General features: G+C 44.6%; 2 protein-coding genes and 1 long non-coding RNA gene across 3 annotated transcripts; 2 read left to right on the top strand and 1 right to left on the bottom strand.

The window, feature by feature from the left end:
* Positions 1 to 8,947: 8,947 nt before the first annotated feature.
* Positions 8,948 to 10,540, top strand: LOC112890297 (UDP-glycosyltransferase 73B5-like). The gene has a single exon (XM_025957211.1). It carries the CDS (start codon positions 8,948 to 8,950, stop codon positions 10,538 to 10,540), a length of 1,593 nt encoding a protein of 530 aa, XP_025812996.1.
* A 2,929-nt stretch (positions 10,541 to 13,469) lies between these two features.
* LOC112891121 lies at positions 13,470 to 14,084 on the top strand. The gene is made up of 2 exons (XR_003228413.1): positions 13,470 to 13,631; positions 13,731 to 14,084. It is a non-coding gene; the product is annotated as an uncharacterized LOC112891121 (long non-coding RNA).
* Positions 14,085 to 14,256: 172 nt separating this feature from the next.
* Positions 14,257 to 16,595, bottom strand: LOC112891120 (two-on-two hemoglobin-3). Its single transcript, XM_025958052.1, has 4 exons — positions 16,275 to 16,595; positions 16,027 to 16,157; positions 14,652 to 14,796; positions 14,257 to 14,559 (listed from the first exon to the last, which is right to left on the bottom strand). Exons 1-4 carry the CDS (start codon positions 16,415 to 16,417, stop codon positions 14,463 to 14,465), a joined length of 516 nt encoding a protein of 171 aa, XP_025813837.1. The 5' UTR covers positions 16,418 to 16,595; the 3' UTR covers positions 14,257 to 14,462.
* Between the last annotated feature and the right edge of the window lie 789 nt (positions 16,596 to 17,384).

Below are 17,384 nucleotides of genomic sequence, written 5' to 3'. Positions count from 1 at the left end.
TAGTGAGATCACAAGGCTCACAACTTTCATTAAGGAGGACAAGTCAACCCAAAGGATAGGTGAGTTTGAGAAACACACCAAAGCCTTTGGAAGTGGCTACATGAAGAAGTATGGTTTTGTGAAAGGGAAGGGTTTAGGTAAGAATGGACAAGGCCATCAAGAACCCATTCCTTTTAGCAAGAACAACAAGACATCCGGTGTTGGGGCTAATGGGGCCATACTGGGAGGCATGGTGCCCACTAGGACAAAGGTTGATGGTAAGCAACCTAAGAGTAGCTCACCTCAAGTCAAAGTGAACAAGACCAACACCTCACAAGCAAGCAAGCCCAAGCCACATGCTCATCAAAGTTCATTTTATGCCGATTATGTGCTTAATTGGGACCGCAAAGGTAAGGTGGTTGCCAAGTATGTTGGGCCTCGCACAAAGAACACATTAGTGAAAAGGAATGTGTGGGTGCCCAAGGTTCTTGTCACTAACACTCTAGGACCCAAATCTTTTTGGGTACCTAAAATTAGAGCCTAAACTTGTTTTGTAGGCATATTCCTTTGGCGGATCAAAATGGGTGCTTGATAGTGGATGCACCAACCATATGACTAGAGAGAATAAAATGTTCACATCATTTGAGCAAAATGAAAATGCAAGTGACAACATTGTGTTTGCCGATGATAGTGAAGAAAAGGTACTTGGCTTAGGTAAAATTGCTATCTCTCCACCGATCATTCAATTTCAAATATTTTCTTGGTTGAATCCATGAGCTACAATTTGTTATCCATGTCACAATTTTATGAAATGGGTTACAATTGTTTGTTCACTAACGAGGGTGTGACCGTTTTTAGAGGAAGTGATGAATCGGTGGCTTTCAAGGGTGTACTCAAGGGAAAGCTATATCTTGTTGACTTTACAAAGGAAAGAGCTCAACTTGCTACATGCTTGTTAGCCAAATCTACCATGGGTTGGTTATGGCACCACCGGCTAACTCATGTTGGGATGAGGAACCCTGATAAACTTCTAAAGGGGATACATCCTCGGGCTTACAAAAGTTTCCTTTGAGAAAGATAGAGTTTGTAGTGCTTGTCAAGCCGGGAAACAAGTCGGAGTACCACATCGACTGAAGAACATCATCACCACCACAAGACCTCTTGAGTTTCTTCACATGGATCTATTTGAACCCATCGCTTATATAAGCATTGGCGATAACAAATATAGTTTTGTAATTGTTGATGACTATTCTCGTTTCACTTAGGTATTCTTTTTGCATGATAAGAGTGCGGTACAAACATTCAAGAGATTTGCTAAAACAGCCCAAAATGAGTTTGATGTGAAGATCAAGAGAGTGAGAAGTGACAATGGCTCCAAGCTCAAGAACACCAACATTGAAGAGTATCTTGATGAAGAAGGTATTGCTCATGAGTTCTCGGTGTCATACATTTCTCAACAAAATGGTATTGTAGAAAGGACGAATACAAAACTCATTGAAGCCGTAAGAACCATGCTAGATGAGTACAAGACTTCAGATCAGTTTTGGGCAGAGGCGGTTAACACGGCATGTCATGCAATCAACCGTCTCTACCTACACAAGATCTTGCAAAAGACCGCATACAAGCTTCTAACCGGTAAAAAGCCTAACGTGTCTTACTTTAGAGTTTTTGAAAGTAAGTGCTTCATTCTTAAAAGTAAGTGCTTCATTCTTAATAAGAAGCTCAAAAACTCTAAGTTTGCATCTAAAGTTGATGAAGGTTTTCTTCTTGATTATACTTCAAATGCTCATGGCTATCGTGTTTTTAAAAGTTCCTCCGGATGCGTTAAAATTGCGTGTGACGTGACATTTGATGAATTTAACGGCTCTCAAAAGGAGCAAGTTGATCTAAATGATGCAGATGATCAATTAGCACCTCAGCAAGCCATTGAGAACCTAGCCACTGGAGAAATCAAGCCTCGAGAAAAGAATGATCAAGAGACACAAAAAGATAGGCCAAATACCGGAGACTCTAGACATATCTTCGGAATCTCCAGAGATGCTGATGAAGATGTCCATTATCAAGATAAAGCTGATGAGGATGATGATCCAGTGCAACATCAAGCTCAAGCACCTCACCCAAGAGTTCACCAAAGCGTGCAATGCGATCATCCAGTGGATAATATCCTTGGGAGCATTCAAAGAGGGGTAACAACAGGTTCTAGATTAGCAAATTTTTGTGAACATTACTCATTAGTCTCCTCTTTGGAACCTCTTAAGGTAGAAGAAGTTTTGGGTGATGCAGATTGGGTGATGGCCATGCAAGAAGAGCTGAACAACTTCACTCGGAATGAAGTCTGGTCCTTGGTGGAACGTCCCAAGCAAAACATGATTGGTACAAAATGGGTGTTTCACAATAAACAAGATGAACATGGCGTGGTAAAAAGAAACAAGGCTTGATTGGTGGCTCAAGGCTTTACTTAAATCAAAGGTTTGGATTTTGATGAGACGTATGCACCCGTAGCTAGGCTTGAATCAATTCGTATATTACTTGCTTATGCTACTCACCACGATTTCAAGATGTATCAAATGGATGTAAAGAATGCATTTCTCATTTGATCAATTTCCGAATTGGTCTATATTGAGCAACCATCAGGATTTGAAGATCCAAAGCATCCTAACCACATCTACAAGCTCCATAAGTCACTCTATGGCTTAAACAAGCTCCTAGAGCATGGTATGAATGACTTAAGGATTTTCTCATAAGGAAAGACTTTGAGATAGGCAAAGCTAATCCTACTCTCTTCACTCGCAAAGTTAAACATGATATCTTTGTGTGCCAAATATATGTAGATGATATTATATTTGGTTCTACTAATTAAGAATGGTGTGAAGATTTTAGTAGGATCATGACCAAGAGGTTCGAGATGTCCATGATGGGAGAGTTGAAGTTTTTCCTAGGATTTCAAATCAAGCGACTCAAAGAAGGCACATTCATTTGTTAAACCAAGTACACAAAAGATATGCTTAAGAAGTTTGACATGAAGAATGCTAAGACTATTAAGACACCTATGCCAACAAATGGGCATCTCGACCTAAATGAAGATGGTAAGGCTGTGGATCAAAAGGTATATCACTCCATGATTGGCTCTCTACTTTACCTTTGTGCATCTAGGCCCGATATCATGCTTAGTGTGTGCATATGTGCAAGGTTTCAAGCTAATCCTAAGGAAATCATCTTATGGTTGTTAAGAGGATTCTAAGATATTTGGTATACAGTCCATGTCTCGGCTTGTGGTATCCCAAGGGCTCCACTTTTGATTTTCTTGGCTATTCCGATTCGGATTATGCCGGTTGCAAGGTAGATCGAAAGAGTACATCGGGGACTTGCCAATTCCTTGGTCGATCTCTAGTGTCTTGAAGTTCTAAGAAACAAAATTATGTTGCCCTATCCACCGCTAAGGCCGAGTATGCTGCTGCCGGTGCTTGTTGTGCGCAACTACTTTGGATGAGGTTCACTTTGAGCGTCTTTGGTTGTAAGTTTAGTAAGATTTTACTCTTGTGTAACAACAAGAGTGCTATCAAGCTAGCTAACAATCGTGTAAACCACTCAAGAACCAAACGCATAGAATAAGGCATCATTTCTTGAGAGACCACGAAGCCAAAAGAGATATCGTTGTAAGTCATCTGAGCACCAATAAACAACTATCTGATATCTTTACCAAACCACTTGATGAGCAAAGGATTTGTACCTTGAGGAGTGAATTAAATGTCTTGAATTCTCATAACTTACTTTGAGATCATGCACACAATTGTTTGACTCTATCTTAATCTTTGTAAAAATCTACTTTTAGATACTAGAAGTGTGTTTTTAAGAAAATGTTGGATCTTATATTTGCTAACTTGAGACTATTATTCCCTTTGATTGTTTTTTGGCTAGTCTCAACCTAGTAAATCTCTCTTGCCACATAGAATTCACAAAGAAAGTCTATCTTCCATCCATATCAAGCTATAGATTTCAAATCTTCCAAACCATGCTCAGCCTCAGGGGGAGCAGAGACTCCCGAACTTTTTCCGGAGACTCCAAAGATTCTAAGGTATTTACCCTACCCGGGGTAAAAGTGAACGGTTACTTCTTTTCACTTTCACCCTGCCGCTTCTCTCTCTATCTAGTTTCTCTCTCTAGACACCTCCTTTGGGCGATTTTTGCCTTCCACCGTCAAAATCTTTCAAGCTTCATCAAGAAAGGCTCCTCCATTGCAAGGGTATAGATCCTAGATATAAATCCTGAAGCTTTAGCTTATTTAATGAGAATATGAACTTCTTAATTATCATATCAGGCCAGCGATAACAGTCAATTTTTTATATGCTTGTGATAAAATGAATCCATTTCTTGCTTTATGCTTGTTCTCTTTGAAGATATCTCGTGCCCCAAAGCCATCAAATCTCAGCTTTGCAACCCAACTATATCCGGTCTAGATTTCAAAATTGCTAATGCAGATTTTTTCTTATTTCAACTGACTGTTATCAAGCTTTTTCTTGAACAAGCTCCAGTAGTTTCCTTCAATTCACCATCTTTCTGTTATGTTAAAGATATGGACTAGATCACTTACTTATTTCCCTCAAATCTGCAGCAAAGATCCTTACTCAATCCTCATGGATCTGGGCATTGTCTTCAGCTATCTCTGCTGCTTTTCAATCTCATCACCAACTGTAGAATGCCAGCTAACTCCACATAGCCATGCCTACATCAACACCACTGCGGCCATCGCGCGTGGATATAGGGAGGTGCGAGACGTGGCGGGGGGACCTGCGGAGGAGGAGGTGCGAGAAGTGGCAGGGGACCTGCGTCGTACCATATGAGAAAGGAAACCATCAGGTAGTGGGCCAGCGGCCATTTAGCAAAAGATTGCTTGCACAAGCAAACCCCGAAGTGTTTCAGAGAACTAGTGGAGATACAGGTACCACATGCACATGTTTAAAGTTAAATTGTTTAAAAATGATTGGATTGCATCGAATTACTATTTAAAAAATCTCATTTATTGCGTGATGGAGTAACTAATTATTTTTGCTATCTAAAAGTCTAAAAGGGAAGCAATATTTAGTATCTATATAAGATAACCCTTGATTAAATATAGAAGCATATTGTTTTCACGTGGATGTTTATAGAATTAGTTAGTCAACAAATTAGCAGGGACGTGGTGAGCCAGCTCTAATAGGAAGGAATGCCTAGGACGTGGTGAGCCAGCTCTAATAGAAAGGAATGCCTAGCCTGGTTTGTTACCAATAGGAGTTTGCATGAGTTTATCTGGAGCAGCTTCTCTCTCAGCCTTTTTCCGATGTAAGTTTCCCACCTATTTGTATTAAACTCTGCTTTTTTATCAACTGGCAGGCTTACTTACTTCTCCATTGCCCTTTGCCGCTTAGTTTCCCTTTGATCAATGGAATCACCTGCAATTGTAAAAGAACCATGAATAGATCATCTATTTATTAATCACAACCATGCAGTACAAAGCTTATAATAACAATTTACTAAAAGAAGATATGAGAAAAAAATACCATCGCCAACATCATGGATAACAAGCTCCTCATGTAATTTTAGCTCCTCATGTAATTTTCGCTTACAACAATTCAATGTGTTTGTGATATCTCCAAATGGTCTACGGCCATCCATTGCTAGGAAATATTCAATTGATCAAAATATATTTGCATAGAGCCATAGTAAAAAAAAACTACATGTATCATAGATCTCTATAAATATAGAAACCTAAAATACATAGTTTCCTATAAGCAACATATAAAAAAATTATTAAAAATTAAATGAAAATAACATCTTACCTCTGGCAGTTTCAACTTTTATAGTATATTATAGTATAGATAGATAGATGAACACTTGTGCGGAAATACTCCGCAGTCCGCCCAGGCTGTGCAGTACGCGGGTCTCCGCCCACCCCATGTTCCTTTTTTATTATTATTAGTGGGATTTATTTGACTGATTCTTCACTTATTATTTTGATCATTTTAGCTGATATAAATTAGTTCAGCCTATGTAATGTATATTCAGTCTGAAATTATGTTTAGCCCGGTTCGGCCATCGAATATTGTATACTAAATGTGCATACTTTTTTCCTCGCGTCTGTACGATTTGTTCTACATGTATATTGTTCCGTTATATAAGTATACATGATTTGTTTTATATGTATGAATGTTTGTTTTATGATTTTGTATATTTGTTCTAGGCGTACAAATTGTTGTTCCCCTATGATTTGTTTTAGATATATATTTTTTTGTTCGACTCATAATTGTATATCCATAACTTTATTTCTCATCATCCTTTTTGTTGAACATGAAATGAAATTTTTAACCCAGAATATTTGTTCCTAATTTATAATAAAATGTTCCACCCTTATACAAATTTGTTTCATATAAATACCATCCAAATATAGTCAAGTGTGATTTTTTTTGAAGATTTTACATTAAGAAACATAATGGAGCAATTAAAATTTAATTCGGACCGGTGATATGAGTTACGAATTTTTCTCACGTTATCATATTTATTTTACTACATACAACTATTATACTCTATGTAGGTGTACGTATGGCCCAAGGGGCGGACGTTGTTCCCTAAATTAACGCCCATACGGGCAGTAGCAGCTCCCAATCCTGTAGTGCGAAAATGCGCCATCGGTGGGAGCACATATTTTCCTCAAGATGAAGACCCGATTTCGCCGCCCGGTTGACTCATCAGTTTCGTTTGCCGGTCTCGCACGGTTGGGCTACAGCTGCGCAATCAGACTAACGGGAGACGACCAATCGACTTCCGGTGCGCATGAACGTGAGCCAGGGGGTCAGCTGTAGTGGTTATCTCTTGCTTTTATTTGCTTTTCGGAGAGAAAAAGTTCTCTCCAATGCACTAGCTGACTAGCTGCCAACTTGCTGCTACTCACGACTCAGGACGTCTTCACCGATCGATCAGTTCATCTGACACTCAATCGGCCCACTGAAACTTAATTAGTGGCCATTGTTCAGGACAAAAATTTGATGGGACATAAGGGGGGAGAGTGCACGTCCTTTTTCCCTTCTTTCATCCTGTAATGCCTATAAAAACGGCATCCATGATCACAAAGTTTCAGCAAGCAGCGCAGCTAGCACACCTCACAGTCACAGGGGCCGAGAGGGGCCGGGAGAGCAGCTCGCTGCCAGCCAAAGCGCGATGGCGTCCTCCGCCAAGACCGCCCGTCTCCTCCTGCTCCTGCAGATCGCGCTGTTCGTCGCCTCCGCGGTGATCATGAGCGGCGGCTCCGTTTGCCACGGAGCGCGCGACGGTGGGTTGTGTTAAATCATAATCCTATGAAGTGCTTGTTTCTTCGTCTTGTGGCGTTTAGCAATATATATGGTAGAATTATTCTTTGATGCTAACAAAAGGAACATTTGGATGTGCTTGGATGCATTTCCATCGATAGGTTACGGCGGTTTTCACCCTGACCTACCAGCTTGCATCGGCGAAAGGTGCCCAGTACGACCTGGTTACCCCTACGGTCATCGTCTCCCCAATCCCTATGGTCGCCCGGGTAGGGGTGGCATCCCATACCATGGTACGCCCGCTCAACCACCGAACGGAGAGATCCCACGCCCCTGATGGGTGATGACTGCCTCGATCATGTTCTCGTAAGGTACGGTTGGTAACGAAAAAGTTGGCAACAACGGTGGTGGCGTGAATGAATAATGGAACTCTAACGCACCGTACTAAGACGATGCAGCTGCAATCTAAGCGTGTAACACCGTACCCTCTCCTGTACTTGTGTTTAGTATGAATAAAACTGAAGCCAGATGGCCGACAGTGTTGCGGCATTGCGCCATAAATATGGTTGGTTTGAGGTTTGAGAATGTACTAGTACTTCGATCTCTTCAGACTAAAGATCGACGGGCGGCAGCGAGCACTATATATGCAGCATGCATGTCCTGCAGTCAGCTTCTAAGTTGTTCTCCTTGTCTGTTGTGTGATAGCTCCCTTCATCTATTTTTACAATGCTAGGAGCACCAAACTAGATTAAGGGTCTGTTTGGTTCTTTTTCAAACCTAGCTGCACCGCGTTCCTGACCACTAGGGATACGAGTTATATTTATTTTGAATCATTGGATCGACAAAAAATTTGATAAAATGAATTAAGATGATATTGTGCGTAATTAATTTAGGAGAAAAGAATTAGAATGGTATTATCATCATAATTACTTAGTTGACCTATAAAACATTATTAGATACCCATTTACATCCCTGCTGACCACGCCGAACTTGCCGTGAACAAAATGAGCATCAGGCTTTTATTTAGCGAGAAAAACGGACGCAAACAACTACAGTGGCGCACACCAAAGGTGCAGTCGCGAATCAAACTGCCCACGAAGGACTTGTTAGTTTGCCCCTACATTATATAATATAGTCTAGCTTGTGCTCTAAGGATAATATAATAAAGTACATTTTGGACCACTAAAATAATCTGAAATCTAAAATAATATGGGGAAGAAACAAACAGGGCCTATGCTACTCATCAATCTGGCTGGCATTGACAAGGCAAACCAAACAAGTGAATGAACAACTAGACCTGCATGCACTGATCCTGGTTGTGTGCCTGACTGAGATGGCGTCCAGCTTTGGATAGTCCCGTCTCCCGAAAGATGGATGATACAGTCAAACACATTGGCAGCTCGGGGCGGCGCATCAGCCGCGTGCACCCCAGATAAAGCGCGGCTCGCCTACACCTGGTTGTTCACGCAGAAGGTGATGCAGGAAACGGGGAGATTCGATCAAAGCCGGTATGTTCGCAACTTATTAGCAAAGAACACAGACGATGTGATCTAACAGACACAGCACAGATCCATGCGACCCTCTCAAAAGGGGAAAAGAAAAACAGATCGATATACATGAAGGCAAAGATCCGGACTTATAAATAGGATCTATAAAACATCTACTATGCAAACGGCGACACTGGTGACATGGCCAACGCCGGCGCCACCAACGGCGCACCAGCCGAGGCCAACGCCGCTGCCGACAATGGCGCCCGTTCCATGGCCAATGCTACTACCTCCGGTGCTGTGGCCAACGGCGACGGGAACGGCGTGCCCGTGTCACGTTCAGGCCGCGACCACGTCGTCATCTTCCCCTTCATGGCGAAGGGCCATATGCTCCCGCTGCTCCACTTCGCCACGGCCCTCTCGGCGCGCCACGGGGGCCTCCGCGTGACCCTGGTCACCACGCCGGGCAACGTGGCCTTCGCCCGGAGCCGCCTGCCCGCGTCGGTGTCGCTCGTCGCGCTCCCGTTCCCGTCGCTGCCGCCGCTGCCGGCGGGCGTCGAGTCCACCGACGCCCTCCCGTCCCAGTCGCTGCACCTGGCGTTCCTGCGCGCCACGGCGCTCCTGCGGGCCCCCTTCGCGGACTTCCTGGCGTCGCTCCCGTCCCCGGCGCTCGCGCTCGTCTCCGACTTCTTCCTCGGGTTCACGCGCCGCGTCGCGGCTGACGCCGGCGTCCGCCGCATCGTGTTCAACGGCATGTCCTGCTTCGCGTCGGCGATCTGCAAGGCGCTCGCCGCGAGCCCGCCGGCCAGCTTCGAGCCCGGCGCCCAGTTCCACGTGCCCGTCATGCCGGACCACGTGGTGGTCAGGGCGGAGGAGGTCCCGGACGGGGTGACCAAGAGGGCCGACCCCGACAACCCGTTCACGCGGTTCTTCGTGCACGAGATCGGCGACTCGGACGTGCGCAGCTGGGGCGTCCTTGTCAACAGCTTCGCCGCGCTGGACGAGGACTACGTGCCGGGCTTGGAGTCGTTCTACGAGCCGGGATCCCGCGCCTGGCTCGTCGGCCCGCTGTTCCTCGCCGCCGGCGACATGTCGTCGGAGGGCGAGAAGGAGCAAGACCCCGAGGGCTGCCTCTCATGGCTCGACGAGAGGGCGGCGCAGCCGGGGTCCGTGGTCTACATTTCGTTCGGCACGCAGGCCCACGTCACGGACGCGCAGCTCGACGAGCTGGTGCACGGGCTGGCGCAGTCCGGCCGCCCCTTCCTCTGGGCGGTCCGATCCGACACGTGGTCGCCGCCGACGGGCGTGGGTCCCAACGGCCGGATCGTCCGCGGGTGGGTCCCGCAGAGAAGCGTTCTGGCCCACAAGGCAGTCGGTGGGTTCGTGAGCCACTGCGGGTGGAACTCGGTGATGGAGAGCCTCGCCGCCGGGAAGCCCCTGCTGGCGTGGCCGATGATAGCCGAGCAGCACCTGAACGCAAGGCACGTCGCGAACATCCTGGGCGTCGGCGTCAGGGTAGCCGTGAGGCCTGGCACGGACGTCGTCGGGCGGGCGGACGTGGAGGAGAAGGTGCGGGAGCTGATGGACGCCGGCAGCAAGGCGGCGAGGAGTATGCGGGAGAGGGCTGCGTGGGCGCAGCAAGCGGCGGAGTCGGCGGTGAGCCGCGGTGGAACTTCAGCCATGGCGTTGCAGAATCTGGTGGAAGAGCTACAACGGACCTATGGTGACGTCGTAGGCAAAGGTGCAGATGGTATTCAGAAGATCAAAGAAAGCGAGGTGAGGGGGACAAAATAGTCTTTCTCCAGGTTCAGTTTCATATAAGTGTCAGTTAGTTCTATGTCTGAGTTTCTCCAGATTGTTCATTCGGGTGACCAACTGACCGCGCAATTTTGAGTCATAAAAAGAATTTAATTCTTTTTATATGTAGAAAAAGAATTTGATTCCTAATCTGCAAGCTGACCATCATATTCTCTTTTCTTTCCATGACTGCTCGAGCTTCTTTTTCACAGCAGCTAACCTTGAGCTCCTTAGACCAAGATGTCCGTCCTGCTAGGGCGAAGGGCCTGCTAATTTAGGGTTGGCGGATACAAATGGAAGCATTACCTATAGTTGAATTTGGACATAAAATTGTGAATGTGTGGTCCCTGTCTCTTTTCCTTTTCATCATATCATGTCTTTCTCATTAATTCCCCAAACAAAAGCCTCATGTAAAATCATCGGAATTTGGAAGAAATGGCAACTTTGTGTGACAAAGATAAATGAAATATATATATATATAACACAAAATTATATAAATCAAAATAGCAAACAGAATTTTGAAACAAAAATTCAAAACAAATATTACAGAAATTAGATAATTTTTTTAAACAAAAGTTTAAATCATCGGAATTTGGAAGAAATTGGAGAGAAAGATTTAAAAAAGTTCAAAAAATAAAACAATTAGGAATATATCAATTTAAATGAACAAGCTTATATGAAAATTTATAAAAGAAAATTTGGGGAAAAATCATAACAAATTTTGAAAAGCAAACATTCGTGAAAAAATATAACAAATTTAAGAGGTCAAGGTCGTACATCGTCATTGACGGTAATGGATCGTGACCCTTATATCCTCTTCACAATCCAATTTAGGCCCTGTTTAGTTCCCACCCGTAAACGCAAAATTTTCAAAGAAATCTTGCTAATTTAAAGTACTAAATAAAGCCTATTTACAAAACTTTTTGCATGGATGGGCTGTAAATCGCGAGACGAATCTAATGAGCCTACTTAATCCATGATTTGCAACAGTGATGCTACAGTAACCATCCGCTAATTATTGCTTAATCATGGATTAATTAGCATCATTAGATTCGTCTCGTGATTTACAACCCATCCATGCAAAAATTTTTGTAAATAGACTTCATTTAGTAGTTCAAATTGGTAAAATTCCTTATCAGGCCCTGAACTAAACAGGCCCTTAGCTCTTAATCACTCCTAGCTCAAAACATATATACTCTATTCTTGGTTTTTCTAGGTGCATTGATTTTGCTACGCACCTAGACATATGTTATATCTAGATGCATTGCAAAATCTATATATTTAGAAAACTTAAAGTGATTAATAATTTGGAATGAAGGGAGTAGAATATAAGTCCAGCTCTTTATAAATCCGATCCTTAAAATTTCTCGAGTAAAACTGGAGGGCCTTCATTACCATCGTTATACGTTATAGCTTGAGGCGCTCTTGGCTAGTGGTGAGTGTGACGATGCGGCATGCGCTGATTTTTCCAATAGAGGCCATGGGAGACCTGACTAGTGCAGTCGTCGCTGGCTGGCTGGACGCTTCTTTCATCCCTACTTTGTCCCTCTGTTCTTGGATGCCGTATTTATAGGGCATTCCAGGACGAAAGAAAGGAGAAACGGCATGCACTCTCGTCCCTCTGTCTCTGTTCTATGAAACTTTTGTCTTGAACAAATGGCCACTAAGTTTCAGTGGGTAGTGGGCCGATCGAGTGTCAGATGAACTGATCGATCGATGAAGACGTCGTGAGTCGTGTCGTGGCTAGCAGCAAGTTGGCAGCCAGTCGGCTAGTGCATTGGAGAAAACCTTTTCTCCCAAAAGCAAGAGATGACCACTACACCTGACCCCGTGACTCTCACGTTCATGTGCACCGGATCAAGCCGATTGGTCTCCCGTTAGTCCAGTCGCGCGGCTGTAGCTCAACCGTGCGAGACCGGCAAAATCTTGGTCAACCTAGCGACGAAAAGAGGTCTCCGTCTTGTCTTGCGGAAAATGTGTGCTCCCACTGACGGCACATTTTCGCACTACAGGATTGGGCCACGGGCTCTTGATCTCTCAAAACATTCCGGGTTAATTTTCTTGTGCACTTAATCTTTGGTAAGCGGTCGCTGCCTTTGATGGTCTCCTTTTTCGCGTGATGTGACTGGGAAAGTTAATCTAATAAAATCTCGTAAAGAACTGATTTGAAATTTTTTTTCTAAATCATTTGAAGAACTTTTTGGAAAAAAAAAGTTCTTCAAAAAAGAATGTTGAAAACTTACCTAAGGATGTTGCTCTTGTGAAAAAACTTATAAGTGTTCGGGTCAAATTTCCAACGAAAAATTTCCGGAGATGAAAAGTTAAGTAAAGTTGGGAGGAAGGATCACTGCGTTCTAGTTAGCCTCACTACACACGAAAAAAAAAGATTGAAGTTTAGCTCTAGATGTGCTAATAGCCTAAACATGGGCTAATCAAAGGTTAATGGCTTCTAACTATTAACTAACCATTATCTGTACAATTATCCTATATAAGAGGGCTAAAGTTTAGCTTAGGATCCAAATAGGACCTAATCGTGGCCGGTTGAATGGATGCATCCGTTTCTTTCATCCATATCTTTCTCCTTTCTGCAGACAAGGAGCCAAGGAGTTTTTCATAAAAAAAAAAGGAGCCAAGGAGTTGCCTACCCTCTACAGAGTCTAGACTAACCGGAGAAAATGAGCAGCCATAAATCCACACACTGTCCATGAACGCTATCGAGGCGTGGTCAGCTCAAGGAGGAAAGGGGGCACTAGCTGCCGAAGCAAACTTGCGACTCATCACTTCTTCATCTATCAACCATGTGGACCACCAAAGAAAGAAAGAAATCCCTGTTGAGAACATACAAAATTCCAGATGAACAATGGGGCCAGCCAGAGCTCCAATCCTCCCTCTTCTGTGAGGCCTATAAATACGGCCTGCGAGATAAACAGGGCTTCGCCAAGCAGAGCGGCTTCGGCCTTCGGCTATCCACAGATGGCGTCCTTCGCTAGAGCCGCCCGTCTCCTGACGCTGCTGCAGGTCGCGCTGCTCGTCGTCTCCGCGGTGCTGATGAGCGGCTCCGCCGTCTGCCACGGAGCCCGGAACGCCGGTGAGCTCTCATCCATCTCCCAGATTGCTCCTTTGATCGTCTCTTACTTGTTTTTGAAAAAAAAAAAAACCCTCTTACTGGCTGACTAAGCATTTCCAGGATTAGGCATCCGCCACCCAGGGACAGGATGGCCCAGTGGTGGTAGGCGTCGTCCTGGTGGTTCGCGACCCACGGCGCCTCCACCAGCACCAAGCGGAGAGACCCCTCAGCCCTGATGGCTGCCTACTGCCTTCGTCACATTCCCAGCTCCGAGCTGCACAGCTCCAGTACTGCGAAAATATAAAACAGAAAAAAAAAAAAGCAACCCATGTACTTGCGTTTGGTGTGAATAAACCTGGTGATGCCAGTGCAAATGGCCGACGGCACCGCTGCTAGGCGCCGTGACATTGATGTAAAACGTATCATACCTTTCAGTTCAGAATAAAGATCGGCAGCAGGGTAATAACAGGTCAAGATCACTCTGCAAGTTTCCCTTGCGGATTGCGATTCTTTTTCTTTGATGCTAGCAACACTGGACTGATGATATATGCTGTCATTTAAGCGAAGTTGAATTTGCAAAAGAGACACCCTCGCATGTTGCATTATGGAATGGAGATAACCCTCAACCACAATAGACAAAGCAGAATAAACATATTTTGGAACAAGCTAAGATTATCAATTTTGGAAACGCTTTCTGCTCAAGAGTGGCTGTTAAAGCCTACAAAGAGTCAGTGGAGCTATTTCTTTCAATGTGGAGGTGATCTGACCTCCACTGTACATGGGATGCGGGCGTTGGGCAGAGGCTTGCCTCATTCCTTATTCAGAAGGTCACTAGCTCCAAGGCTCGAATCGTTACTCAGCTGGTTTGCTTGTTGCATGTTTGCAGGCTACTCCTTGGCTCTGTTGCCTTGTCATCTCGTTGCCAGCAACGAGGAAGTAAGCAGTGTGCCTGGAGAAAGAAAGCAAATGTACAGGATCTCAGGGAAATCACTGTTTAATTATGAGGCAAAAGGCAGAGATAATTAATTCGTTTATGCAGACCTGAAAAAGTTCATCATTTTGGTTTTCGAGTCTGCATCTATGCTTTCAGTTGTATCCAAAGCTTGCTGCATGTGGTGCAGCCAACGCTCTGCAGCTCGGTGCGTTACCAGGAATGGTCGATGTCGTCCTATAAGGGCAGGATGTCCTGCAAGAGAAATCAGATAGATAGGTCTTACAAATCCAGATTCCCTCCAGAAAACTGAGCACAAAAAACCAAGTACAAGAGCATTGGCACTAGATCACTACAGAATGTTATTCACACCAAATAGGCAAAAAAAATAAAGTGACACCAAACATGGAGACATTCATTTGTTTGGTCGCTTCATGAACCAAACAGAAGCGGATAACCAACAACAACAACTACAACTTAGCCTTTTGTCCCAAGCAAGTTGGGGTAGGCTAAACAGAAGCGGATAACCAAACAGACAAAAACAAGACGGCATGGAATGGTTAAGTGAAACTTGCCAACTCCATTTGTGACTGCAAATACAAAATCAACCTGGATGGGGGATTGAACATTGTATTATTAATGAAATAGGTGAAATGAAACCAAGCAATAACTGGAAAATGAAATATATTCTCCCCTCAGATCAATTGAGGGATGAACAGATCAGCAGATCAGATCAGTAGGGCAACAGTTTACGAATGAGAAAAAAACAATAGATCATTGTTGGGTTCTATCAGGCTGTTAACTGTCAGACATGAAGCACTCAAACAAATATCGCAGATAAATATATGGTAAAACAATTGAACCAACAGAAGGAATACATACTACTGTAAGGGGTACTCTTCTGGTTAACAAAAGAAGCATCGACAGAAAGCAGAATGAAAATATCAAGAGAATACAAACAGGGCTGAATTACACACTAATTTCTCACCTAAAAGGCTAAAGTTTAAGATTTTTAAGGAATTGTGCCCCCATGAAGTTCAGTTTTTTCACATGCTGACAAAATTCATCTCGTTTTAGACGTGAAAATTGTTATCAACCATTGAGTGATTCCACCGATACATTAGCAGTAGATAGTTCACAAGACTCGTAAACATCATCGTTGATGGCAAGTGCTTAATCTGCAGAACAGCATGGATCGTCCAATCCAACTGTAAGATCATCCAGTCACCTACTTGTCAGGTTTCAGAAACACGACTGATTAAACCAAAGCAACGATTCCTCCACGCTAAGGCCAAACTAAACAACTCGCCCCGAAAATTCTAAAAATCATAAAAGATGAATCGTCCCTCACTTCGTCATTGGCCCAATTCACTAAAATAAGTGGCAGATGAGCTCAATCGTCACTTGCACCTCACCGCAGGTCCCCAATCGAGTAGATAGTTCAGACGAGGAGTGGCAAGCTAGTAGTGGGAAGTAAATAGTTACCTCTCCTTTGAGAAAAGAGCGGCGGGCCGCCCATGCGCTGGATCAGGAACTCGTACTGGTTCTGGATGGCGTCCTCCTTCTTCGAGCCCGCGAATATCTCCCGGAACCACTCCTCCTCATCCTCGTACACCCTATCCGATCGGGAGGGACACACGGCCTCTTCAGAAAATCAGCGGGGCAAAAGCGAAGAGAAAATCCTAGATTGGACTGGACCAAAGCAGAGGGGGCGGCGGGACCGAGGGGCGGACCTGGTGTAGAAGTTGGTGGAGAGGTCGACGAAGGGCTGCGGGGTGCCGCCGAGGGCCTCGAAGATGTTGCCGTCGTCGATGGCAAAGGCGTCGGCGGCCGCCACGCCGCTCCACTCCGACGCCTTGTGCTGCATCGACTGCATCCCGTCCGGTCGGTCCGCGACGGCGCTTGCTGCCTGAGTTGACTTGCCGGTGGAACACAGAGGCTGTGCGCGCGTGTGGCTCACGCGACGCGCTCCCTCCCCGCTTTATACCGGCCACGCTCCGCCGGCCAATCGGGCGGCGAGCACGCGCGCGGCCGGGGTTCGGCGGGGCCCAGGTGTCGGTGAGGGAGGCGAGAGCCTACGCCGCGGACGCGCATGTCGACTTGCTGTGTCAGGGATGGCGGTATCTCGCGATGCCTGCCCGAGGCGCCCACGGTTATGGTTTGTGAGCAGCTGGTTTTCTCCCGTTGTTTACTTTGCTTTCAATTGGATATGTTTTAAAATTCAATTAAATGAATGTTTGAAAAATGTCGTTTTTTCCGTGACGATTATTTTGAGTATCAAGCATTGTCTTGTTGTTGGAGGCCTTGACTGCTTTTTTTTTAATTGAGAATGACCACAATTATGTTTACAAATACAGTCATGTGGTACCAAAACTTTACATGAGAGAACGAAAATATGATGGGATCCACGACTCTAGGTCTCTAGTATAAGTGACATCCGCGAGGAGACCTCCTATCTACCATTGCATTCTACCAATGCAGTGCGCGCACTTACGCGACAAATATAAGGTATGTATATATGAGAGTAGATTGTGCGCCCAGCCGCCTTTAAGCCCATACCATTTCACTCGACTCTACAATTACAGCAATGATATATATCACTAAATCAGCAAAGTTTGCAATTTTACATTAATTCAATGGTTTAACACTATGCGACGGCTATGGGAGAACAACCTGAAGATTTGACCTAATATGGAAGTACATTGGACATTAGGGAAGTGTACAGAAGAACAACCGAACTGTTTGCCAATATTTGCCAAAGTTATAGTATTTCGATATTGGAACAATTCAAAAGAAATTAGCGCTAGACAAATAAAAAATGCTATGTAACACCAATTATGTAC

This window comes from Panicum hallii, chromosome 4, assembly GCF_002211085.1.
Source record: "Panicum hallii strain FIL2 chromosome 4, PHallii_v3.1, whole genome shotgun sequence".
Taxonomy (NCBI): Eukaryota; Viridiplantae; Streptophyta; class Magnoliopsida; order Poales; family Poaceae; genus Panicum; species Panicum hallii.
The sequence above is the reverse complement of the archived record's forward strand: the minus strand, read 5'-3'. Positions and strand labels throughout refer to the sequence as shown.

Coding starts and splice junctions, on each gene's coding strand:
- LOC112890297 (XM_025957211.1), top strand. CDS start 8,948: ATGGCCAACGCCGGCGCCACCAACGGCGCACCAGCCGAGGCCAACGCC.
- LOC112891120 (XM_025958052.1), bottom strand. CDS start 16,417: ATGCAGTCGATGCAGCACAAGGCGTCGGAGTGGAGCGGCGTGGCGGCC. Junction 16,158..16,274: donor TCCACCAACTTCTACACCAG/GTCCGCCCCTCG, acceptor CCGATCGGATAG/GGTGTACGAGGATGAGGAGG. Junction 14,797..16,026: donor GCTCTTTTCTCAAAGGAGAG/GTAACTATTTAC, acceptor TTTCTCTTGCAG/GACATCCTGCCCTTATAGGA.